Source organism: Panicum virgatum, chromosome 3K (assembly GCF_016808335.1).
Source record: "Panicum virgatum strain AP13 chromosome 3K, P.virgatum_v5, whole genome shotgun sequence".
NCBI classification, from domain to species: domain Eukaryota; kingdom Viridiplantae; phylum Streptophyta; class Magnoliopsida; order Poales; family Poaceae; genus Panicum; species Panicum virgatum.
Genome location: NC_053138.1, coordinates 25,417,871 through 25,441,614, shown reverse-complemented (window position 1 = coordinate 25,441,614; position 23,744 = coordinate 25,417,871). Strand labels below are relative to the sequence as shown.

Genomic DNA, 23,744 nt, shown 5'->3' with positions numbered 1-23,744 from the left:
TTCCATTCCTTGAAGCAATGAAATGAAACTCTGGTCAGTGCTTACGTCACGGGGCGGCCAGTGGTCCGTGGTCGCCCCCCTGTTCGTCGTACTAATGGTTATCGAAGCTAATCAAATTTGTCTTCTCGATGGATTACAAGCATGCTTGGTTGGTTGGACATCAATTTTTGTCAAGTCAAAATCAGAGCGTGTCAATAAAACTTGAGTACCAATTAGTTCATATGTAAATTTGACACTTTAATATTTGTGACAAAAACAATAACAAGTTACTGGAAAATTCTTAAATCTTACTTCCTCCATCCGAAAAAATATACAATTATAGGATATGTGCGGATCAAGCTAGTTCAAGCCTGATCAAATTTATTGTAAATAATATTAGCGCTTATGTTTTCAAATAAATTTATTATAAAAAAATATTCTATAACAAATCTAATTATACTTATTTTGTATCATGAATATTATTAATTTTTTATATAACTTTAGTCAAAATTTAAACTATTTGACTTATCAAAAGCGAGAACAAGGGAATGAAAAAGAAAAGAATATTGGTTGTCATATATTGGAACTAAACCAAATAAATATCTAAACTTTTTGCCAACAATTTTTGGTAAGCTTACCATAATTTTGATTTGGCAAAAATACGATTTACTCTTTTTTTTTATTTCGGTGTCGTGGTGTCGTCATCAAGTCATCCCTGTCCAGCTGTCCTCATCCATCCCTGCCTTTCCCTCGCCGGATAGCACCTGGAGGCTGGAGCGTGTCCCTTTCGACCTCGTCTCGTCCCGCCGGCGGCGGCTGGACGGCGGACGCCCATTCGCCTGCCCGCGCTCGGCGTCCGGCGGGCCCCTCGCCACGGCACACCACGGCGCCGCGCATACCACGGCGCGCCACCGCTGGGACCGGCGGCAGCGGCGGGGCCGGCGGGCTGCATTGCATCCGGGGCCCGCGCGATGCGACGGCAGTCGAAACGAGCGGTGCGGACGAGCGGGCGGGCAGCGAGTGCAAAGCCGACCACGGGAGGGGGTGGGGGATTGCTTTCGTGACCACGAGATTGCCGGCGTAACCTGGCAGCGAGCGGCCAGATTAGCGAAAGAGATTGTGGTGTTTCTTCAAAAAGAAAAAGATTGTCGTGTTTGGCGAGCAGGCGTGGAGTTTAGTAGCCCACAGGGCGGAGCTACTTATTGTCGTGTAGCAATTTATTGTCTAATCATGATTTAATTAGTCACATTATATTCGTCTCGTAATTTATAATCAAACTATGCAATTAATTTTTTATTTTATTTAGATTTAATATTTCATACATGTGCCGGACATATTTGATGTGATAGTTTTGAAATTTTAAATTTTGTATCTAAACTAGACCTCGGTATGAGATACTCCCTCCAACCAGTTTTCATAGATATATTTCCATATGGCACAATGACCAAGGGCACCAAGTGTATTTATCAATCTAATAAATGCAACACAGACTTTTTGTTGATCCTCCAATGTTTTAACTAGGAACTCCTCGTTACTTGAGCTACTTATTGCCACATCTCATGCCAATAGCAAATATATCTATCATTTTTTTAACATATGAGTTTTTAAAATATATCTATCAAAACTGGAGGGAGGGAATAATAAGAAAAAGACGAAATAGCCATTGTAGCCCCTAAACTATCGCGGAAGGCTCAAATTGGCCCCTGGAGTATCAAAATGCTCAATTTAGCCCTTAAACTTTCAATTTGCGACCCAATCTCATCCATCCTCCTCCATTGCTGGACACGTGGACAATAAGAGGCCTAAAATGACTGTACTGCCCCTCCACTAATTCATTTAACTCACGCCGTCACCCTTTTATAGGAACCCTCTCTCGTCCGGTCGTCCCGATGCCGGCAGACAGCGCGGCCGCCGCGCTGCGGATAAGGCTATTCTATTCCGGCCGGGGAGCCACGCGGCCTGACGAACCGTGGCTTCGCGAATCGCGATGAGCCCCCGCGACCCGCCCATCCGCCGCCATCCTCATCCGCGCACCCAGCCGCCGCCCCGCGAGGAAAAGGGTCCCCGAGCCGAGCCCCGCAGCCCCCACACGCCACGGGTGATGTGATCGGCGTTTCCCTCCCGTGCATCTCCGTGCTGGATCAATTTCTTCCCCACCTTTCCGGGTGATCGGGTCCGCGACCAGCAGCGGCTGCGGGCGCCGAGCGGCGGCCGCGAGCGTCGCTGTTTAAATAGCCCCAGCGGGCCTTCCCGGCCCTTCAGTTCAGCCTCGGCTGGACATCGACTCGGGTAAAGGTGAGCTCATCTCTCTCTCTCTCTCTCTCTCTCTCTCTCCATTTGGGGATCTTTTCCCGTTGCAATCCCCCTGCGACTTTACCATTCCGGGCGCCGAGATGGAATCCCTCGGAGGATCAATCGCCCGCTGCGAGCACCGAGGCGCCCTGGTTGTAGCTGGTGCTGGCCTGCCTAGATCGTTCCTCCCCAAATTCCTCTGGCTTTCCGACGGCCTTGCGTGGGTCGGTTCCCCGGGCCCTCGGTTCCTGCGGATTTTCTAGTCCCGATTTGGCGTCCCAAGTGGCTCGCGCATACTTTGTTGTTCTGGGCGCGTCCGGTGATGCGAGGGGGAATGGGGGACCCTGAGAAGAAAGCGCCCCGTGTTGACGTGTTCCCCTCGCCTCGTGCTTCGCCCTCGCGCCTAGCGAGTTTTATGTGAGCCTTCCTGGGAGATTGAGTCGAAGATGTTTGGCGCAGTTCTATGTAAGCCCGGCTGCAGATTGCCGGGACACCAGTGTTGGGTGCATTCTTCTCAGTCTCAGGTCTCCCCGCTGTTGCAGGCTTGTAGCTTCATACTTTGTCTTCTCTGCCATGGAAACTACCTTGATCTCGAGTAGTGTTTTGTGACTTCCTCATGTGGAATTGTGGATGTTCAGAGCAACTTTGGTCTGAACGCCGGTATTTCGAGTTAGTTCATAAGAAGGCATGGGTGCTTTACATATCCAATCTAGTGTGTTTTCATTCTTGCTGTTGCCTTTCCAACTGTATTTTTACTAGATTAGTAGTTTTCTTATGCGCCTTACTCTAGAAAGACCACTTTGGTCCAATTTCACATAAGACCTACCAGATTTATCGATCATTTCTATTTGGAGCTATCATTCCCTTCCGTAGTTGTGCTCCAAGGCTTGATGCTCCGAAATCTGCCATCTTATGTATTTTGGCTTCTGATTGCAGGAACAGCTTGGTGCTCCAAATATAATCTTAAAGAAATGTTCAGCGGGAGGCCTGGGAACGGTGAATTGGATGCATGGTTCAGGAGCCTCATGGTTTCCTCAAGCAACCAGAGCGGGCAGGCTGAAAGTGGTAGTCCATTGCCTACATTATCAGGATGGAAGGACCTTCCAGTGGAGCTACTGTTGAGGATAATATCAATTGTCGGAGATGACAGGATGGTCATTGTGGCATCTGGTGTTTGCACGGGCTGGCGTGACGCCCTGGGATGGGGAGTCACTAATCTTTCCCTCTCATGGTGAGCAAGTTTCTACCCTGGTGTTCTGAATTTCGATCAACGCCGAATTTACACCTACGAGTCAGTTTTGGTAGAATGGGTTGAATATGCTTGATGATTGAAAAGGTTGCACACTAGTTGTTGGATTTCAAAATGTTAAACGATTTTTTGATATTCCTACTAATTCCTTCCAAGTATGGTTTCCGTTCCCTGTAAACCATTGTGCTATCATTCAATAATGTCTTCTGTAAATGAAAATCAAGTAACCCAGTATGCTAAATTTATCCATCTTGAACTGATATTCTCATCATTCCTACAAGGTGATGCAACCAATTAGATATGTTAGTATTCTGTTTCAGGGGAAGTGTTAAGAAATTTTGTTTGTTTTGTTTTTCATGTTTCGCTGTATGTTGCTCTGACAGTAGCGTAAACTCTCCACCTTATCCTTTATTTTTATATATTATTTTTGCTTCTGAAGCAACCTAAACATTTTTAGTTCTGTTATACAAGTCATCAATGGGCTCCTCCAATATTGATTTAGTGTATGCAACTTGCCATCTTGTATGCCATGTTTATTCACGTGCTTGTTCCATAAGAAACTTTGAAACGACACTACTCTTTATTGACTTTCCCTTTGGTTTCCTTCGGAGAAAACCTTCCTGTCTATGATTTGTCTGACTTGCCAAACCACAAAGTTGCACTCTTTGGCTTAAAAGATGAGTGACGAGTGGAACAATGCCCATATAATATAATAGTTTTTTTATCTTGCACAAAAGATACAACTGTATCAAATTACTCGAACAAATTTTAGTTGTCTTTAAGCAAAATTGATAATCCATTACTTACCTGGAGGCTCAACGCAATGTGGGTGGAACGTCAAATGCACGCTAACACTTCAATCATACAACAATATCTTCTGCTGCTGGATGAGTTATTATAGTTCCTCCACACTATTGTTTGCATTTAAGTTCCTTTGTCAACCATCTCTCCCCTCTCTCAAGATGTCATTTTTCTTCCTGCTTTCTCCAAGCAGCAAAAACCTCGGTATTTGTGTACCGAAATCATAGTTGGCTGACCTGAAAATTGTATCTCTTGCAGGTGCAAGCAGAACATGAATAGTTTAATGATATCTCTCGCTCACAAGTTTACAAAGTTACAAGTTCTCACTCCTCGCCAAAACAAACCTCAGCTTGAAGACAGTGCAGTAGAGGCTGTTGCCAACTACTGTCATGATCTACGTGAGTTGGACCTCAGCAGAAGCTTCGGGCTTAGTGACCGCTCCTTGTATGCATTGGCCCATGGATGCCCGCGGCTTACAAGACTGAACATTAGCGGATGCTCCAATTTCAGTGACACTGCCTTGACTTACCTTACTTGCCGCTGTAAAAACCTGAAGTGCTTGAATTTGTGTGGATGTGTGAAGGCTGCAAGTGATAGAGCCTTGCAGGTACTATTTATTATCTCAGGATTTACTAACCATGCTTTCTAGTATGAATGTCTACTTAGTTTCTATAAATTTGACGCAGGCCATTGCTCAGAACTGTGGGCAGCTGCAATCTTTGAACCTAGGCTGGTGTGACAATATTACAGATAAGGGAGTGACCAGCTTAGCGTCAGGATGTCCTGATCTCAGAGCTGTAGACTTGTGTGGTTGTGTTCTTATAACAGGTATTTGATCTGATTCTTTGTAACTTAGTTCTCTTTGGTGCTTGACAAATATGGATAATTGACTCTGCACCTTCTTTCATTGTTGGATAAACGGGCAGGCAGCTAGCCCTTACTGGCAGGTTGGTTTTAGTATAGAAGGCTTGCCATCAGCCATCTCTGCAAGGTGTTCTGCAACTTAGAAGCCTCGTTCACAGCAGTGCCTGCCTTGGTATATTAGAACACAGCAGCCACGTTTTGAACTTGGAAGCTTATCTTAAATGCTTGTAGGAGCTCGGGTAGGAGCACAGTTTGTAGAGTAACTGTGGTGAGGTGTAGCCAGGGATGAAACGCGCAGCATCCTATCTTGAATTTTTTCCCCATGTTTGTTACTTCAGTCATTTGATAAGAAACAAAATATATTTGTTTGGAACACGATGCTCTATTAGACTTTCAGTATCAATCCATCATATGTCCCCAACACATCATTTCTGAGACATCACTCCTGACTCCTAGGCACAGTTTTGTCTGAGAAAATATGATGGGCTCTTTGCATGGGGGCGTGTGTGCATACACACACTTGTTACACTTGTGCAGATATCCTAGAGCGAGCATATATTCATGTCAGCATGCCTGCTTAGTCTCTAGGACAACTAAACATCTTAGGTTTGACTTTGGACATGAAAGTGGTAGTGTAGTTGATTTTCTTCCTTTTTTTTTTCTTGAACACGTTTTTTCCTAGTGTAGTTAACTTTTTTCCTCGGACACATTTCTAGTGTAGTTGATCACCGAATAAAAGAGTAAACTTGTTTGTTTTTCAGTAGATATCAATGTTTGCTGCCATTATTCAGACTCTCTAAGTACTTTACAGGCCTGTTCTTGTTGTGAGCATTGAGCATCTGAAACCTAATCTTTTTCAACTCTTCGTTGTAGATGAGAGCGTGGTTGCTCTTGCGAATGGATGCCCGCACCTGCGGTCGTTAGGTCTCTATTTCTGCCAGAACATCACGGACCGTGCCATGTACTCCCTCGCGAACAGCCGAGTGAAGACCAAGCACGGGAGGTGGGACGCGTTTAAAGATGGGCTTGCCAACCTCAACATCAGCCAGTGCACGGCCCTGACGCCCCCAGCGGTGCAGGCGGTCTGCGACTCCTTCCCGGCGCTCCACACCTGCCCTGATAGGCACTCCCTCATCATCAGCGGCTGCCTCAGCCTCACGTCGGTCCACTGTGCCTGTGCCCTGCATCCTCACCGTGCCGGGCGAGCCCTCTTGCCCAACCATGCATACTGAGGATGTTTGTGGAAGCATGGTTCTCGTGAACGTCCGGGGTTTGCCTCATTGCCTGATGGTGGTTCTGTGCTTCTCGGCCTAGAGGAAGCTCTCTGTGTACATAGACTCGGAACTTGGTGGTGTAATAAGTAGGACTTTGTGTGCTAATCATGGAGTGGAGAGTTTCTGGAGGGCTGCATGTACTCCAAATCTCTAATGCCACCCCGGACATTGACTAGAAATGTTGTGGTATGCAGTGAGTTTTCTGTGATGGTTCTTATGTGTTTCTTCCATGGGTCAATGGGTGTTCTGTAGGGTTGGAGGCAGAATTGCAGATTAGTTGAAGATTGATGGCAATAGGCAAAGGTATGGCTCTGCAGGAAAATTTTGCAAAGGGAAAATTACTTGATGAATTGAACTGTTTGTGTAGTCATAGTCACTCCGAAATTCTCCGCTATAGGCCATAAATACCTATAATATTACGCTTTCCAAAGAAAAATAAATATTGGAACCTTGGTACTAGTTGAAAATGTACCACGCATCTTGAGAAGTCCGATCTTTCTTGTCGCGTTGTCGAGTCCCCACTATCCCGCTGCAATCTCGCTCGAAAGGTGTGATGGGTAACGCGGTAACGCCTAGTGGAAAATGGTTTCGCCGGACATGAGGTCTCGGCTTCTCCCCGCGGCGGCAGGTCCTGTGTTGACTTGCTATCTCAGGCACTCGGGTTCGTATGTGCATCAATCCGCTAGTGGTTTTGGTTTGTACTTTTTTTCATTTGGACCGATCTGATTTGGTGGAAACCGGGTTGAGATGGTGGTGGGCTGATTCGGTTTGGATTCACAATTTAGATGGATCGATCTGGGCTGGTTTGCTTATGGATCCCATTGTCTCATCCCGTCGCCCTTATTAGACCGTCCACAGCGATAGGAGGAAATGGAGGAGTAAATCTACTGTTTGACACTGTAGATGCACTGTTTGGCACTGTAGACAGAGAGGGCGTGGGAAACGAGGCAAGAGCAAATTTGCTCTTGCTCTTGCCATTGTGGACAGCCTTAGCTCAGCAATATTCCGTCGTCCTTATCAGCTCGATAATAGCGGCGGGCGGGACGCCGCCGGCACAGCAGTTGCGAACCGCAGCTGCGCATGGTGTACCAGGCGTGCCAGACGTGTACAGCGAGAAGCCGGCCGGTAAGGCGTACCCAGGCTGCAACGCCATCTCTAGCGACCTGTTCGAGGTGGAGCTGTGGATCGACGTTCGCACCGTGCTTCCCATGGAGAACTCATTGGGTGGCAGCAACCACCGCAACTACGATCTGTTGCTCCGGCACCGGCTCCACATTGTCGGCGAGGTGCAGCTCCTGTCCGGCTGTCCGTGGATTATTTCTCATCCCCTTCTCCCGTGGATTGATAAGAATACTGCTAGCCCCGTGGATTTCTAGCTCGATCTCGCACTCCCTGCGTGTTTTTGATCCAACGCTGCCCCTCAATCTGTGTGTTTCTATCCCCATGTATTAGGTTAGTTGTAATTCTAATTCTGATCTGGTGTGGCATATTGACTCTAATTGCTAATATATATGGCTCGGTTTGGGTTTGGTTTGAAAAATTGGTTTGGATCAGATTTTGAGGCATGTAGTTTGGTTTTATGCGTTTCGATCAGTGAGCAAAATTGTAAATAGTTTGCGGTGGTTATGGTTCGGATCTCAGACCATCAGGTTGATATGTGCATCGTTGTAGTGAACTCCAGTAATCACCAAAAGTGCAACCTGAACGTAAAACTTTACTGTGAGCACAAACCACAAAATTTTGTTTTCTAGGTGTGGCATTGACATGGATCCTTCGGTGTCAATGATTCTTCAATGAGTTCGGCTGGCTGTGATTGGTTGATGATGCTAATTTACTGTAAGAGAAAAATACTGCTGGCGAAAAATACTACTGGCTGGTAGCTGATGCTGACTTGGTGTGAGAAAAAAACACTGCTACTGGTTGCCAGCAGAATATTCACTAAAATCTCAAAGAACTTCTGCACTTTTTTTATATATATCCAAAGGACTTCGGTACTGACACAGCTGAACCCTGACGTGATGATAATACTCTCCTTTTTTTTAGAATTGATAATACTCTCCTTTTGGTACTTTCTTTACCATACATAGCCGGCCCATAAAGCATTGTTCGTTCCCAACCGAAGCCGGGCCCATAGGTGGCCCGGGACGATGACGCCCAGCGGCGCAAGCGCAGCTGGGCCAAGCAAATTACATGGTCGTAGGCGGGGACGCGGGCCTCGCGATATGCGCGTCATGGCCCCGCAGTTTTCCATTTGCTTCTCGCTCCCCCGGCGCTGGCGCGACACCGCGCCGAACGTGGGCGGCAGGCGCGGGCGACCGAAGCAGCTTCATCTCCGCGCGAGTGCGGCGCCGACCGCGCGCTGCCCACCACGGTGACGACGCGCACCGGCGCATGGCGGCCGGCACGACGACGACGAGAGGTCGCCGCGGCCCGCCTCTGTCCAGCCGCGGCGGCGCCCCACCACGGCTCGCAGTTTCGCACGCACCAACCGGCCCGACGACCCGATCACCCCAGACACCCACGCATCCCCCGCTTGCTGCCGCTCGCTCGTTGGCCGCACGCGCTCCCGGCTTCCGCCGATGGGGGGCGATCCGGCACCGGGTCCTGGTTGGTGGCTCACCTACTGCCACGAAAAGCGACCCCCACTCCACTCCCCTCATCAAACAGTACTCGTAGGCTGTGTTCACTTTCCCAAAACTTTCCAAATTTTTCGTCACATCGAAATCACATCGAATCATTAAATATAGTAAATGATCTATACATGTAGTATTAAATATATGTAAATAAAAAAATTAATTGCATAGTTTTGATATATGTTGCGAGACAAATCTTTTGAGCCTAGTTAGCCTATAATAGAACAATACTTACCACAAACAAACGAAAAATACTACAGTATACTACAGTGTCCGATGTGACTTTTTCTACTAAATTTTCGCGAATCTAAACACACCCCTGGCAGTCTAGCACGTAGCACTCCTACTTCCTTTTCGGCGCGCGACCAGCCGGCGTGGTCTCCGATCGACGCCCCCACCGACTGGGCCTGCCATCTGCATAAGACCAGACCAACAATCGGCAGCTCTCGTTCCCCCGATCATGCTACTGTTCGATCAAGCCTAATAATATAGCTAGCTGTTGGCTGTAAAGATTATCTCTCAGTCATCTAGTAGAGTAGTTTAGTCCTTCTTTATCACTATAAAGCCCACATGTCATTCTCACAAGTTTTTTTAGTTTTTATATCCAAGCTGACTGCAAGTTTACAACCCACTTTTTCTCTCTTTTTTCCACTTAGCATTTAACTTTCGTGCAGCCTATTATAATGCTTGCTCTTCTAGCCGCTCCAGGGTGACTGTGCAAAGTTTACTACGCAGAAAATGACCGCGCGCGCCCAAGTCCATGCGTGTACCGGGTCCACGGCTGGAGCCTGGAGCAGCAACTACAAGCCTCTCACCAATGACCAAACCACAGCGTCCGCAACGTGGGCTCGGATCCTGCTGGGGGGAACCCGAGAGTTTCACAGGAACCCCTGCAAAAATCGCATCGCTTCCTGTGAAAAATCTAGGCCAAATCCCCGAGCTTTCCTGCCGCGACCGCGAGGGGAGCAAATCTTGGTTGGGTTATACCCGCTCGGCTGCGGGCGTGGGGCCTCGGTGTTATACCCGCTCCCCGGCCCAGCCAACCCACGCGCCGCGCCCACCGTTTCGTCGCGTCCTCCTCTCTCGCCCACCACGCCCCCGCTTGTCTTCTCCCCCTCCCCCACCCGCAGGCCGCCGCAGCTCCCGCCTCACCCGCCGCCGCGCAGGCAGCAGCTTACCCCGTTCGCCGCGACCGGCTCCGCCGCCCTGCACCGGCCAGTCCTCGTGGAGGTACGTGTATCTCGCTCCCCCTCTGCTCCGGCGAAATCATGCATCTTCGTCGGTTCGTCCTTCCCCCTTTCCTGGGCCCGCCCCCCGCTTCGCTCGAGTGGTAGCGGCGGACCGCGCGATTGCCCCGTTCCCGGTGATGCTCCGGGGTGGGGAGGCGAGGTTCCGCGGCTTCGAGGGAGAGGGGGGTGATTAAACTAGAGGGCGCTGCGTTGATCGGGACGAGGGGGGAAACTGGCGGTGCCGCTCGCGGGGATCGGAGCATCCGCAAGGCTCGATCGAAGTGAAGCTTTCACCTTCGCCAACTCATCTGTTGATCTTTGCTCCTGGCTCAACGAAACAAAAATTCAAGAATCTAGTCTCTAGCATCAACATCAACTCATAGCTGTAGGCTTCGGGGGAGATTTTTCTTCTTCCTTCTCCGATTTCTGCAGCCGTTTAGTGCTTATTTTCCTACCACCACCAGAATATTCTCGGAGAATACAAGCAAGTTGCTTCTCGCTGGTCTACCTTTCACATCGTCTATTTATCCAATTATAGTTTCAACAGCTGTTTTTTTTTTGTTCCATCTGCAATATTGTCTTGGTATGTAGTCCGGGTATATGGATAATAATAATTGAATACGCATATGCCCAGTAAGATGTATGCCTAGTTTCAGCCTTTAGGTATACTTCCCACTGGATTTGATTTTCGTTGCAAGTGCACCAAGTTAGTCAACGTTGCAGGTCTGGGGGATAAGGTTACCAAGTCTTAGAAGCAACTCTTTTTCTGGGTGGGCTGCCCTTTTTCGTAATTTTTAAGAACATGATGTGGACAGCATGTTTTCATAATGGACGGTTGGATTTCATCGATCCACTTGCTTTGCCAGTACAGCTGTGGCAGCAGCCATCGTGCAAAGTCAAATGAATAAGACTTCAAGACGACGATGTATTACTAAGCGTCTTGTTGCGCTTGCGCTTATGTGTGGTCACATATAGCCATCAGAAATCATATATTATGACTAATAAACCCTTGATGGTAGCCAAGGTAGCTGAAACAAAATAAAAGAATGCTGTAGCTAACCATAAGCACCCTTTTGTTTTTTCTTATTTGTTCTTTTCTAACTGCAGGTGTTAGGAATTGCTCGTGCTGTATTGATCGGTGGAAGCTGCACATTCACTGTTTTATATCTCAGATCTCAAAAGTGATAAATTGACCTGGCTGGCTGAGAATTGTGAGATAAATAATGTCTTTCATCAGGCAAGCAGACCCATCAGCATCCTGTGCAGAAAGTCCTTACATTCACAAATTTGGCCCACCAGGCTCAGTTTTCCCTGCACAAAGATTTGCCTCTGGTAAAGAATTGCTTCATCATGGACCTCAACCATACAAGTCTGAGGGCTATAGACAGTCTGATTTCAATGGGACAGCGGCTCATGTATTTCAGAACTCGTTTTACAATACTGATAGCCATGTGGAGTCTCACTTCAACGAAGCAACATGTTCTCCAGCAATCTCCAATGTATCTCAGCAGAACTCCCAATCTTTATCAGACAATCAGACCTCCGATCTTGAAGTAGAGTTTGATGAAGATGAGATGAGGCTAAAGCTTCAGGAGCTTGAGCATGCTTTACTCGATGATGGTGATGAGATCTTTTCTGATTTGTCAGGGATCATTGACGATGAGTGGAATGATAGCATGAAGAACAATGACTGGACTAATACCATGAAGAATATCATGAGTCCGGACTCTCCAAAGGAGTCATCACTAGAATCAAGCCTCTGTTGTCCTGACAGCAATAATGGAGAAGCACGGAGCCCAAAACAGTTGCTCTTTGACTGCGCTGAAGCAATATCTGAATATAGCGTTGACGAAGCACAATCAATCATAGCAGAACTACGACAGAAGGTTGCGATTCAAGGAGACCCTTCTCAGAGAATTGCAGCCTATCTTGTGGAGGGCCTTGCTGCCACAATACAGTCTTCAGGAAAAGGGATCTACAGGGCTCTGAGGTGCAAGGAGGCTCCTACTCTGTACCAGCTTTCAGCTATGCAGATCCTCTTCGAGATCTGCCCATGCTTCAGGCTAGGCTTCATGGCTGCTAACTATTCTATTCTTGAAGCCTGCAAAGGTGAAGAGGTTGTGCACATTATTGACTTTGACATCAACCAGGGTAGCCAATACATAACGCTGATCCAGTTCCTACGGAATAACAGTAACAAGCCATGTCTTTTGAGGATAACTGGTGTCGATGACCTAGAGTCAGTTAACAGGGCTGTTGGAGGACTAAAGGTTGTTGGGCAGCGACTCGAGAAGCTTGCAGAGGACTGTGGGGTCCCATTTGAGTTCAGGACAGTGGCTTCTAACATTGAGGATGTGACACCTGGAATGCTAGATTGCCGTACTGGAGAGGCCCTCATTGTTAACTTTGCATTCCTGCTGCACCACCTGCCCGATGAAAGCGTCTCAATGGTGAATGAAAGGGACCAGCTTCTCCGTATGGTAAAGGGTCTCCGACCAAAATTAGTGACGATGGTGGAGCAGGATGCAAACACTAACACCACCCCATTCCTTGCAAGGTTGGTTCTCTCATGCAATTTTTTACCTTACATAGTACAATTTGCCAAAAGGAACTAGGACTATTTTTGTTGAGGGTTTGTGAAGGAAATATTGCCTTTCAACTTTAGGATTTGTAGTATGCCTTAGTATCCAAGTCATTCTTCATTTAAGTTGCATTATTTGTTTGACACAGGTTCCGGGAGGTCTATGACTATTACTCAGCACTTTTTGATTCACTAGACGCAACTCTTCCAAGGGAAAGCCCAGATAGAATGAATGTGGAGAGGCAGTGTCTCGCACGAGAAATTGTCAACATCTTAGCTTGTGAAGGTCCTGACCGTGTGGAAAGGTAATTATTAAAGGATTCTTCTGGAGTTGTCTCTTGCACGTTGCAAACTCCAACTTCGAAATTCCACTTACACAAAAAAAAAATGCTATTATGCTGCAGGTATGAAGTGGCCGGGAAATGGAGAGCAAGGATGACAATGGCTGGTTTTGTGCCATCCCCATTTAACAGCAATGTGATCGATGGCATAAAATCTCTATTAAAGTCGTATTGTGACAAGTACAGGTTCGAGAAGGTCTATGATGGTCTCCACTTTGGCTGGGGAGACAAGACGCTCGTTGTCTCGTCAGCATGGCAGTAGAAGCTCGGATCTTAGCACTGCTGCGTTTTAGGCGCACCTGGTGCAAGGGCTGTAAAGAGATTTACACCACCGTATTGTTGACCTATCATATACTCATGTGTCATATCTGACCTTAGCGTGCGTCTTGTAGACTTGTGAGGTCTGCCTAGTTTGTTAGATGAAATACGTTGTGCGTTGTACACAATTGTGTAGATTCACTGTGGTGTACTTGAATTTTGCCCTTCTTTTGGAGGGGTAGAATCTCAATGTGTCGACATTGTTTCATGTATAAAGTACTGTATTGATGCTCTAGTGGCTGATAGATTGGATAAATAACAGAAGTTCGTCATCCAGGCTGTTTGGTTCGCATCCATACTGTTCCACATCTTTTGCCAAATCTCGTCACCCCAAGTTTGGCTAAAAAAAAACAAGTCTATGGCAGGTGGGTTCTTGAGCTAAAACTCTATGCCACGTCACCAGCCATTGCACGGCCCAAACAGCTGCGACAAAAATTGTGTGCCGAAGTTTGGCAGATTGTAGTCAATTAAACACGCGCTCTCGCTTGTTCCGGGGATGATTACATAACCATCCATGAGATGAGAATCTGAATGCCTGTGCGGGTCAACATTGTGACATAAGAGGTTGACAGGTTGTGAATGCAGCGGTTTGCCCATTCATCTCTATGTGCTACCTGCTAAAACAGGCTTTCAGCGAAGACTGGCGAGTGGCGACGGCTTCAAAATGTAGTTGCGACCTTGCAAATGCCAAAGGCTTCGAACTAAAACACAGCGCAGCTGCAGGTCTCTCCGGCGGGCGGCTGCTGCGTATGCACACTGATCCCTCGTTTCATACTTTCAGTAGAGATTTTGTTGGCTGCATCCTCTATATACACTGAGAGAGAAAGAAAGAAAAGGGTCGGTCATGTGAGCCTGGCCGAGGTAAAATGGACGGCCCGTAAGGCCGCCGTAATTCAGCACAGAGGTTGTTGGGCCGCGAGCGTCCACTAGACCATGGCCCAGGGCCACGTCGCAGCCAGCCCGCAAGTTTCAAACTCAGGATGCCAATGCCATTGGCATTGCCTTCTGGTCGAGGTCGACGCTGGATCGAAGAAAGAACAGCGGCAGGGATCAACCAGCCGAACACTGAAGCCATTGACCGCTTGATTTTGATCATTGATTTTTCTTTCATGTACTAATAAAGATAATAATAACGATAAGTCGATACAGTTACATGACAGTACATGATAAATATTGTTACACGCGCTCCCGTATCACGGGAGAGCAGAACAGCCGATTTGCGGGGAGAAATGGGAAGAAGAAAAAAAAAGCTTACACTCGCACATGAGAAAGAGAATCCGGAAAAGAGATTCGAGACGGCAGCTAACACACGTGCTTGCTATTCTACTAGCAGTATCAGCAGGAAGCAGATTCCGTGGACCGCGCCAAGTGGCTAGCTAGCTACACCAGCCGGTCCTCCTTGCGGGCGGCGCCGTCGACGTCGTCGTCGGCGACCTTACTGCTGCTGCCCTTGGCGTCGGCGCCGGAGGCCATCTCCACGTCGCCGTCGGCGTGCTGCTGCTTGTTGCCGCCCCGCTCGGCAACGGCTTTTTTGTTGCCGCCACTGTTCCGGTAGATGGCGTACAAGATGAGCTGCACGGCGCCCAGGAAGCTCCCGCACCCGTTGGGGATCTGCACGCCAAAACCAAGACACACTTGAAATCTCGCGAGGCATGTGCACAATTGATCGAAGGCGGCGGCCACGCGCATGCATGTGCGTGGCTGCCGGCTGCGCCGGCGCATGGTGGTTGTTCCGGCAGGTCAAGGGCAACCAGAGCCCGGCCGGGACAGCGAGACGTTAACCGACGCAGGCAGGAGGAACGCCTAGAAACTACAGGCAATTTAACACGCCTAGCTCACTATGTCCCTGTCGAAATGAAGGATCGGAGACGACGGCGACGACTCTTGTGTGGAATGCTTAATTGCTTACCGCGACGAAGGGGTCGCGGCCGAGCAGGCCGTAGACGAACCAGGACGTGCCGCACAGGAACACCGCCAGCGACAGCAGGAACGGCATGTACTCCACGCTCTTGGTCTTCACCACCATCCTCTGCACGCAGACACGAGAGACACGGAACAGTTAGCAAGGGTTCACTGACCGATCGTGTCACGCCAAATCACAATTCACACCACGGCCATCGAGAAAAAACAAGATGCATGCGTACCATGATGGAGAGCGGCGAGCCGTACATGCAGATGGAGAAGACGGTGGCGGCGACGCCGCAGAAGAGTTTGCGGCCCTCCCCCCGGAGCGCCAGCAGGGAGACCAGCGCCACGGCGGCGAACACCGCGGCCACCGCCGACGCCAGGCCCAGCATCCGCAGCCGCGTCCGCCGGCTGGACGCGAACACCAGGAAGACCACCACGTACACGACCTCGATCGCCGCGCCCGCGCCGTTGATCGTCGACACCAGGATGTTGTTCGGGGACACGAACGGCAGGCCGTACCTGCATGCAAGCACACACACGGAACAGAATGTCATCAGCACGTTGCTTGGTCGGCCGTCGATCAGAATTCAGAAAATCAGAAGCTTGATTTGGTTCAATATTTTACCAAGCTGATAGGAGGCAGTTGAGGAGCGTCATGTTGTACGGCACTCCCGAGAAGTCCTCTGTTGACCTCCTCCTGATTATCCTCCAGAAGGTAGGCCTGTGAAAAAAAAGGGGGGTTTCACATATCAGTTAAAGCTTTAAGCACTGTGACTCGCAACTCGCATCAATATTACGGGGAATAACAACAGAAGGACACAGCAACGTGTTTCGAATGGAAGAACTGAACTGAGTATCAGAAAAGGACAGAAAGAGGCGTCTACGTAGCTGAATGAAGCTGGCAACAAATTCTACACGGTGTTTTGGGTGCTGGAAGTTTCCAGCTTTAAAATTATCAAATAAATGAAGCGAAACAAGATACGCATAGGCCCCACAGTCATGCATGAAGCAGCTTGTTCATATCTTCTTTATTTCTGTACGTGCAAAAATAATGTTGTGCCTGCCTGTGGTTTCTGTGTCTAAACTACAATCTAGAGGTAAATACTTAATTGGGCCTTTTACTACTCTGATTTTTTAAGGAAACTATTACGCTGATTTTACCCTCTCTTGTTAATAGCAAAAATTGATTAAAAAAATAAAGGGGTGCTACTTCAGTACTTACACTGGGGATAGGAAGAGAAAGAGAGCAATGACATTCCCTGAAACAAAATAAAAAAACAGAAGACTGTAAGTGGAAACCCACAAGAAAATCCCCGAATATATATATGCCAACACAAGAGGAGCTGCATGCGACACTCTCACCAGAAATTCCAAAGATGAACTTCACAACATCCTCCATGTCTTCAAACCCTTCAACAACCTCTTGGCTCCTGCACCTGTAAAACCTTCTCCTTCTGAAGTCTGAACTACTGCAGCAAAACCAGGCAAGACAAACTGAGAATTGTTCTCCAGAGCAGGAGATCTGCAGTGCACAGCAGGGTGTTCAGCTGCCCAACAAGAACAGCTAAATGACAGTGGTGTGTGTTTGTGTGTGTGGATGGATGGATACAAATGGTGGGCTGCATGTATATATAGGAAGAGTTGGAGGGAGGAGGGCATCTCTCCCTGTCTCTCTCTGGTGGCAGCCGAGGGTAGGGTGCCCGCTGCCTGCGCCCCCCATTGATTGCGTTCTTATCTTGACCACCACCATCGGAAAACGAGTCCCCCAAGCACAGACGTGGAGCGCCGGGACAGTGAGCAGTGCGGGCTTCCAGCGCCATCAGATCTTGGTGTTCTTGTTCCCCACCACAGAAGCCAGAATTCTCGAATCACGATCGCCCAGCACTCGGGCCAGAATTCTCTGGTGTGATTTGTACGTATTTTTTTTCTTGTGGTAAATGCTGTCTGCTTTTGTTTGCTTGGTGCAGATGGTGCCTTTGGAAGGATCTAAGCATGCAGGCGCTTTTGTTTCACAAAAGGAGGGAAGAAGAATGAAGAATCTCCCTGTTGTTAGCTTTATCGATCGTGCTGTTTTTCCAGTTGGGTCCATCCGTAGCCTCTGAAGCTTCTGATTGAAGATACCGACCGGCACTAGCTCCGGACGGAGCAGCAGAGTGTTCTGGGCGCGGTTGATTGGAAATTGCACCTGAATGATGCCCTCAAAAACCTCAATCAAGATGATTTCTCATGATACTCCCGCATGATTCAGCACTCAATGCCGAACAAGTTCCGGAGAGCATCCAGTTCCAACGGCTAGTAACATTTGACGGGGGTCAAAGCTGTAATCCTGTAGACTGGCACAGTACAGGTTGGAGTAGCGCTCTCCTGCTGCGGCCATTCAACGCACGTCGATCCACGTACGTGGGCGACCAATACGGCGCCGCCATGCCGCGCCAGCACGGCACACCCCTTCGGCTTCGTTATACAAATCTGAATGTCTCTGATGTCACCATGCATGCTGGCAGACATTACATTCAGAGGAGGTCTCGGTCAGGATGGGGTCAAACTCGATCGACAGTCGATACAGACGGCGCCGACGACGCGTCAGGTGATCGAGAATGGATGGATGGATTTCGAGGATACGCATACAGTCCAGGGGGGACACCGTACCCATACGTGCGTACGTGCATCATCAGCAGTGATCGAGCAGAGGATATACTTGCAATGCTCGAGACATCAACGGCTACGGGGATGATCTGTAGGGCTAGGCGCAGCCGCTGCTGGTCCATGTGGCGATGCTATCCGCTCCGGGATGTCGATCGACTCCATCCGGTCCAGAGCTCCTGCCATTTTTGTCATTTTGTATGCACAATTTTGTTTTTGTTCGTGACAAACAGGAATCCATGGGCTTTCCCATTGTGTCGAAAATGCAGCACAGCTTTACGGCAGTGTAGCTGTAGGTGCAGTAGGAGAGCCGGGAAGGGTGGCATGGCAGCACACAGGGTTTTGAGCCGTTCAGCCGAGGGAGGAGAGTCCCTCGATTTCTTACATCGGAGACCGTGGGCGCCATCAATAAGCTGGGGGTTGGATGTTGGATGTTCATAGGGTTATGTAGGCACGGAAACATGACATGGGAAAAAAATTTCCTAAACCTAGACCCGTAACAAAATAACCTAGCTACAGAAAATACCCAAAATTGGAAAAAAGTTAGCATAAACATCTATAAATATTAGAACTAAAAAAACTTGACCTACGGAGAAAGACCGCATCCACGACATTGTTTTAAGAAGGAGAATATCTTCTCGTGCAAGGTTAAGAAAACAACCGTACTTCTGTCCCACACGTACACATTGGTATGTCCCCGCGAGAAGGTTGGATCCCAAATGTACTTTGGAAATGGGAACACGTCAGAAGATTTTTTGTGTGTGTGGAAAATAGGAGTCTAACCCCCGACCTGGTGAGACTGCATCCAGCCATCCACCAACTGGGCTAAAGCCCTTTCACTAAATATTTGAATTAAGAAGGGATGAAGATGCATCTAAGGTTTACTATTTTTTTTTAAGATTACATAGTACTCCCTCTGTCCCAATTTAACTGCACGCCTAGGATTGGAGGGAGCAAATTAGCAGAGCAGTAAAATTACCATAATGCCCCTACAAAAGATATATGTCATCTACAGTAAGTGGCAGAATATGTTTACAGCAGCACTACAAAAGTACAAAGTCTGACACAGAAAACAAAAACGGCAACACAAGACCACAACACGTGGCCAATAATAAGCACACAAGAATATTACGGAAACTTCTAGGACTGCCTCTAGGACTGCCTCTGCCTGCTAGTGCTGCCCTGCCTGTGCAACGTTCAGACTATGCGTAGCGATTATTCCGGGACAAATTTTGAAACACAAACGTGCACTTAAACTGGGATGGAGGGAGTACAACTCAGATACTCCACGCATGCACACCCACTCCTAACTCTACTTCTTGTACAAGATCGGTGGCCATTGTAGTTAAGCGGCTACGTGCACAATCGATATTGTAAAAGTGAAGTAGATATCCTTTTACAATGGCGTTTTCCCATTAACAATGTAAGCGGCTGCCACGAATCAGAGAATCATGCATAGAGATCTTTGCTGAGCGATTATGCTAATAATCATGTCAACATGGTCCTCTCAATTGCCTGCACAATTGCTTCCTCTATTGGGACACGGATGATGCTCAACCGGTGGATGATCCAAAAGAGATTCCGGCCGCGCTAATTTGGCCGCCAAGCGCGACGAAAAGGAGGTGCCCGCAACTGGAGTTCGGCGCGCGTGCAGTGTACACGTGACAGGTGACCATTGCGCGGGGGATCGCGGCGAATTCTGGCGCCTACCTTGGACAGCGACGAGGCTTTCTTCGCCGCAGGAATTCTCTGGAGGGGTCGTATCTGGCATTTCCCTCGCGTGCAGGGGTTTTAATCGCACCAAGATTGCATGGCACTGGCGCCATCGATCTGCTAGCTACACTGACGTGACTGCACATCATTATCCTTCGCTAATTCTTTGACTGTACTCCCAATTTAACTGCACGCCTAGGATTGGAGGGAGCAAATTAGCAGAGCAGTAAAATTACCATAATGCCCCTACAAAAGATATATGTCATCTACAGTAAGTGGCAGAATATGGTTACAGCAGCACTGCAAAAGTACAAAGTCTGACACAGAAAACAAATACGGCAACATAAGACCACAACACGTGGCCAATAATAAGCACGCAAGAATATTACGGAAACTTCTAGGACTGCCTCTGCCTGTGCAACGTTCAGACTATGTGTAGCGATTATTCCGAGACAAATTTTGAAACACAAACGTGCACTTAAACTGGGATGGAGGGAGTATGCGGCTAGGGTAAAGCATTTCAAATGTGCTGGCTGGGAGGTTAGCTTAAGTAAATGTGTGCTTACCGTTTCCCCTCTGCTAAAAAAAACATTTTCTCTTCAGAAGACGATTGCATTTTTATCTTTATGAGAAGCTGTATTTTGTTTTGTTGGAATAAGCTTTGACCAAAATTACTTCATTAACATATAACTTTTTTCTGACAAATTGATGGTATTATATCGCATTTTACTTATGATTGTATTGATAGAGTAATTGTTGATCAGATATCTGTCATTATAATTACAAAAAAAAACTTGAGGAAACAACAGGTTGACCAATAAGCAAAGGGTGTTTGCACGTTGCATCGATCGCCAATATTATATTTTGTTTTGTTTTTTCAAAAATGAATGTAACTGCCTCGCTGTTCACTACTGGAAATCGATTTTTTTGTGTGCCAGAAACCGTGGTGCCTCGCTGGAAATTTCGGTTTTTAGTAGTGGCTGCGTGGTGCCAGTCGACCGCAATGCCATGGGCTCAAGGTTAGTTATACAGGAGCCACAAGAGTACACTTTGTTGAATCATCAGGACTCCATTTTGGATAAGCAAGAGAACTGCTAATTGATGACTGCTTCGGTTGTATCGCGGATCGCGCTCCACTTGGAAGAAAAAATGCGTGTACTAGCAACTACTTATCGAGCTGCATATCCGTTCAATCCGTTGGGACACTGGGTCCTGTTTGGAACATTAGCTCATGGCTAATTTTAAGAGCTAATATTTATCATTGAATTGATAGGTTAAGAATTAGCCTAAGATAGATTGTTTGGGTCCATGGACTGATGCACACCTTCTCTCTCCCATTCACATGTCTAGGTGTGTGTGCATACTCACATTTTTTATGGGATCATACAAAATTAACCACATTATCACCCCGTGGAGGGGCTAAAGATTTTGGGAGGGATAATCCACTTTAGCCCAAAATTATCCCACCTGTTTAGATGCATATAAGGGATAATTTGGGGGCTAAAAAGTAAGGGATAATCATTATCCCTATGTATCCAAACATGCCCCTATGTAGTCCATATATTATACTATAGGGGCATGTTTGGTATAATATATGAACTTTTCATATGAATCATTGGAAAACGAAGCTCTCGTTCAAAGTTCTTAGGCTATATACTGATCGAAAGGAAAATTCCAGACCTAACGTTGATTCCCTTCCCTGCCTATCATGGCAATGCAATGACCATATGCAAACAGCTTAATAACTCAGCAAGCAAGACACATAAATGCACCCTGATTTGAAGGGTTACTAGGTGATCCAGAAGAACTCTGAATTTTGCTGGAGCTTGACACTGCCATGCAATCAAGGGCGCTAACTCTGGCCACGAACACGCGCCATCTGCTAGACTACTGCTGCTATAGTACTTCCCTAGTACCGCCTCCTGTTTGCCGCGTCACTTGCCTTGAGAGAAAGTAACCTGTTAGAGGAGGATACGCACGTGGACGAATCTGCCGCGCATGGTGTGCTGCAAATTGCTGCGGCATTTTGGTTTCGGCGACAGAGACCGAAACCCTGCTTGCACTCTTGCGACTTGCGAGCCCTGCTTGCACTCTTTATTTGACGATCGCGCAGGCAGTACTACCGCAGTAGCGCGCAGTTTGCATGGTATGCAACAGAGCGATGAGTAGCTCCAAGTGGCAATAATGCAGTTTTTTTTGTATCCTCGATCAACTTCATGAGAGAGAGAGAGAGAGAGAGAGAGAGAGAGAGAGAGAGAGAGAGAGAGAGAGAGTTAGTTAGTTCTACAACGCTGGCACAGCAGCGCGTAAGAGTTACAGCAGGGGAGGGACTGCACATCTCACAGTTGGGTTTCGCTGTTTTATTGAGTATGGCAGAGAGAATGAAAAAAAGAACAGGTTGTAGAGCATGGCGATCGAGTAGAACGGTGGAAGAAGTCAGGATGTAAGTGGGCACAGGCCCACCTGCAATTCTGCTAGAAACACCTGCGAAATTCAGCCTCGCAGGCACCTGCAGAGGCCTGCTTTTTTCAAGTGGGCTTGTGCAGGCATACTTGCTAAGCCCAGCAGCATCCGCAGGCAAGCCTAGGAGGCATTCATGGCCCAACTGTGGATCGCCTCCAAGGGGAGCTGCGAGCTACGGGCCTGCGGTAGACGCCAGACGGATCGAGCTGCGAGCGGTAGCAGACGGAGCGCCACCGTAGCCTCGGACCTCGGTGTCCTCCTCCTCCGCCTGCCTCCCCGCTAGGCCGCGGCATCCACCCGGCGACCCCATCGCGGCGGCCTGCGTGCGACCGTTCCATTTCCCCCGCGGTGGTGAGCGCTCCTCCCAGATCCAATCTTGCTCGCTCGCTCGCACCTTCCGCTCGTTCGGCCGGGTTAGGTTTTGGTTCCTGGAAAAAGTTGGATCCTTTCCTCGGCTGGGAGCGGCGGAAATGGCCTCATTTTTTTTTTGCCCCTTGTATTGGCTCCAAATTTGTTTTTTTTTTGCGAAAAGGGAAGATATATTAAACATAAACAAGAGCACAGTACATCCTCCCAATTGCGAACTGGACATCAAAGAAAAAGAAAATTACAAACGAGTCCTTCATCTTCTTCATCTCCGGATTCCAGTTCGCCGCCATCACCACCGAACTGAGCCAAATCCACCTCCCCTCCTGGCAAGGGACTCCAAGCATTGGAACTACCGCATGCGCCATCGCCAAGAACTCCAAGCGAATTGTTTCTGTTGAACGAGAATCGGCCGCCACCTTGCCGGAAAGGAAGAGGAAGGAAAGATCCGCCGTCGCCAGCCGGAGGACCGGCGACCGGAATAGAAGTTCACCATCGCCGAGAAGCTCAACAACAGGAACAAACCGCACACCCACTAGGATGACCAGAGCTCTCGCCCTTTCGCAAAAGACCAAGAGAGAACCACTCACACCGTCGACGCTGGAGCCGGGGACGAAGCAGCGGAGAAACCTTATTCTCCATGAGTCGTCGTCGTGGGGGAAGCACGCGTTGCCGACGCAGCCACCAGCACCACCGCAAGCATCACCACCGCCGGCGACCTAGAGCAGCAAAAGAAGCGGCGCATATCGGAACACCACTCCACCCTAACCCTAGAACCTAGCAAGCTAAATACAGGAAAACTAAACAGCTCACCGGCCGATTGAGCCTCCCCTCCCTCTCCGACGCTGGCGAGGGTGTCGGAGAGGAGGGGGAAGCAACAGATCGAAGCCGGGAGCAAGGGGATCTCCTGTCGCCTCCGCTCCTTACTGTAGCAAGGGGAAAGGGGAAAGGGACCAGAGGACTCGCCCTGTCGCCCGTGGAATTAAGCTAAAATGGCTCCTTATTGGCTCCAAATTTGTTGCACAAGAGGATTTTTTTATTTTCTTTCTTTCATCTCGTTGCTGTTCCTTGTATTCGCCGCCTCATCTAT

The 23,744-nt window shown here is 48.2% G+C and overlaps 3 protein-coding genes across 3 annotated transcripts; 2 read left to right on the top strand and 1 right to left on the bottom strand.

The window, feature by feature from the left end:
- Window positions 1-1,922: 1,922 nt before the first annotated feature.
- Window positions 1,923-6,689, top strand: LOC120698633 (F-box protein SKP2A-like). Its single transcript, XM_039982326.1, has 5 exons — window positions 1,923-2,274; window positions 3,208-3,502; window positions 4,580-4,928; window positions 5,008-5,149; window positions 6,059-6,689. The coding sequence occupies exons 2-5, from the start codon at window positions 3,243-3,245 to the stop codon at window positions 6,415-6,417; spliced, it is 1,110 nt and encodes a 369-aa protein (XP_039838260.1). The 5' UTR covers window positions 1,923-2,274; window positions 3,208-3,242; the 3' UTR covers window positions 6,418-6,689.
- Window positions 6,690-10,110: 3,421 nt separating this feature from the next.
- On the top strand, window positions 10,111-13,833 carry LOC120698632 (scarecrow-like protein 1). Its single transcript, XM_039982325.1, has 4 exons — window positions 10,111-10,322; window positions 11,429-12,878; window positions 13,052-13,207; window positions 13,307-13,833. The coding sequence occupies exons 2-4, from the start codon at window positions 11,545-11,547 to the stop codon at window positions 13,503-13,505; spliced, it is 1,689 nt and encodes a 562-aa protein (XP_039838259.1). The 5' UTR covers window positions 10,111-10,322; window positions 11,429-11,544; the 3' UTR covers window positions 13,506-13,833.
- Window positions 13,834-14,635: 802 nt separating this feature from the next.
- LOC120698631 (bidirectional sugar transporter SWEET1b-like) lies at window positions 14,636-17,084 on the bottom strand. Its single transcript, XM_039982324.1, has 6 exons — window positions 16,832-17,084; window positions 16,692-16,728; window positions 16,095-16,190; window positions 15,706-15,988; window positions 15,471-15,590; window positions 14,636-15,172 (listed from the first exon to the last, which is right to left on the bottom strand). Exons 1-6 carry the CDS (start codon window positions 16,866-16,868, stop codon window positions 14,942-14,944), a joined length of 804 nt encoding a protein of 267 aa, XP_039838258.1. The 5' UTR covers window positions 16,869-17,084; the 3' UTR covers window positions 14,636-14,941.
- Between the last annotated feature and the right edge of the window lie 6,660 nt (window positions 17,085-23,744).

What these genes read in the sequence shown, in the direction of transcription:
- LOC120698633 (XM_039982326.1), top strand. Translation starts at nt 3,243, where the DNA reads ATGTTCAGCGGGAGGCCTGGGAACGGTGAATTGGATGCATGGTTCAGG. An exon ending in ACTAATCTTTCCCTCTCATG is followed by an intron (nt 3,503 to 4,579) that starts GTGAGCAAGTTT and finishes TATCTCTTGCAG; the next exon opens with GTGCAAGCAGAACATGAATA. An exon ending in TGGTTGTGTTCTTATAACAG is followed by an intron (nt 5,150 to 6,058) that starts GTATTTGATCTG and finishes TCTTCGTTGTAG; the next exon opens with ATGAGAGCGTGGTTGCTCTT.
- LOC120698632 (XM_039982325.1), top strand. Translation starts at nt 11,545, where the DNA reads ATGTCTTTCATCAGGCAAGCAGACCCATCAGCATCCTGTGCAGAAAGT. An exon ending in ACCACCCCATTCCTTGCAAG is followed by an intron (nt 12,879 to 13,051) that starts GTTGGTTCTCTC and finishes TGTTTGACACAG; the next exon opens with GTTCCGGGAGGTCTATGACT. An exon ending in GGTCCTGACCGTGTGGAAAG is followed by an intron (nt 13,208 to 13,306) that starts GTAATTATTAAA and finishes ATTATGCTGCAG; the next exon opens with GTATGAAGTGGCCGGGAAAT.
- LOC120698631 (XM_039982324.1), bottom strand. Translation starts at nt 16,868, where the DNA reads ATGGAGGATGTTGTGAAGTTCATCTTTGGAATTTCTG. An exon ending in TTTCTCTTCCTATCCCCAGT is followed by an intron (nt 16,191 to 16,691) that starts GTAAGTACTGAA and finishes TTTTTTTCACAG; the next exon opens with GCCTACCTTCTGGAGGATAA. An exon ending in AACTGCCTCCTATCAGCTTG is followed by an intron (nt 15,989 to 16,094) that starts GTAAAATATTGA and finishes GCTTGCATGCAG; the next exon opens with GTACGGCCTGCCGTTCGTGT.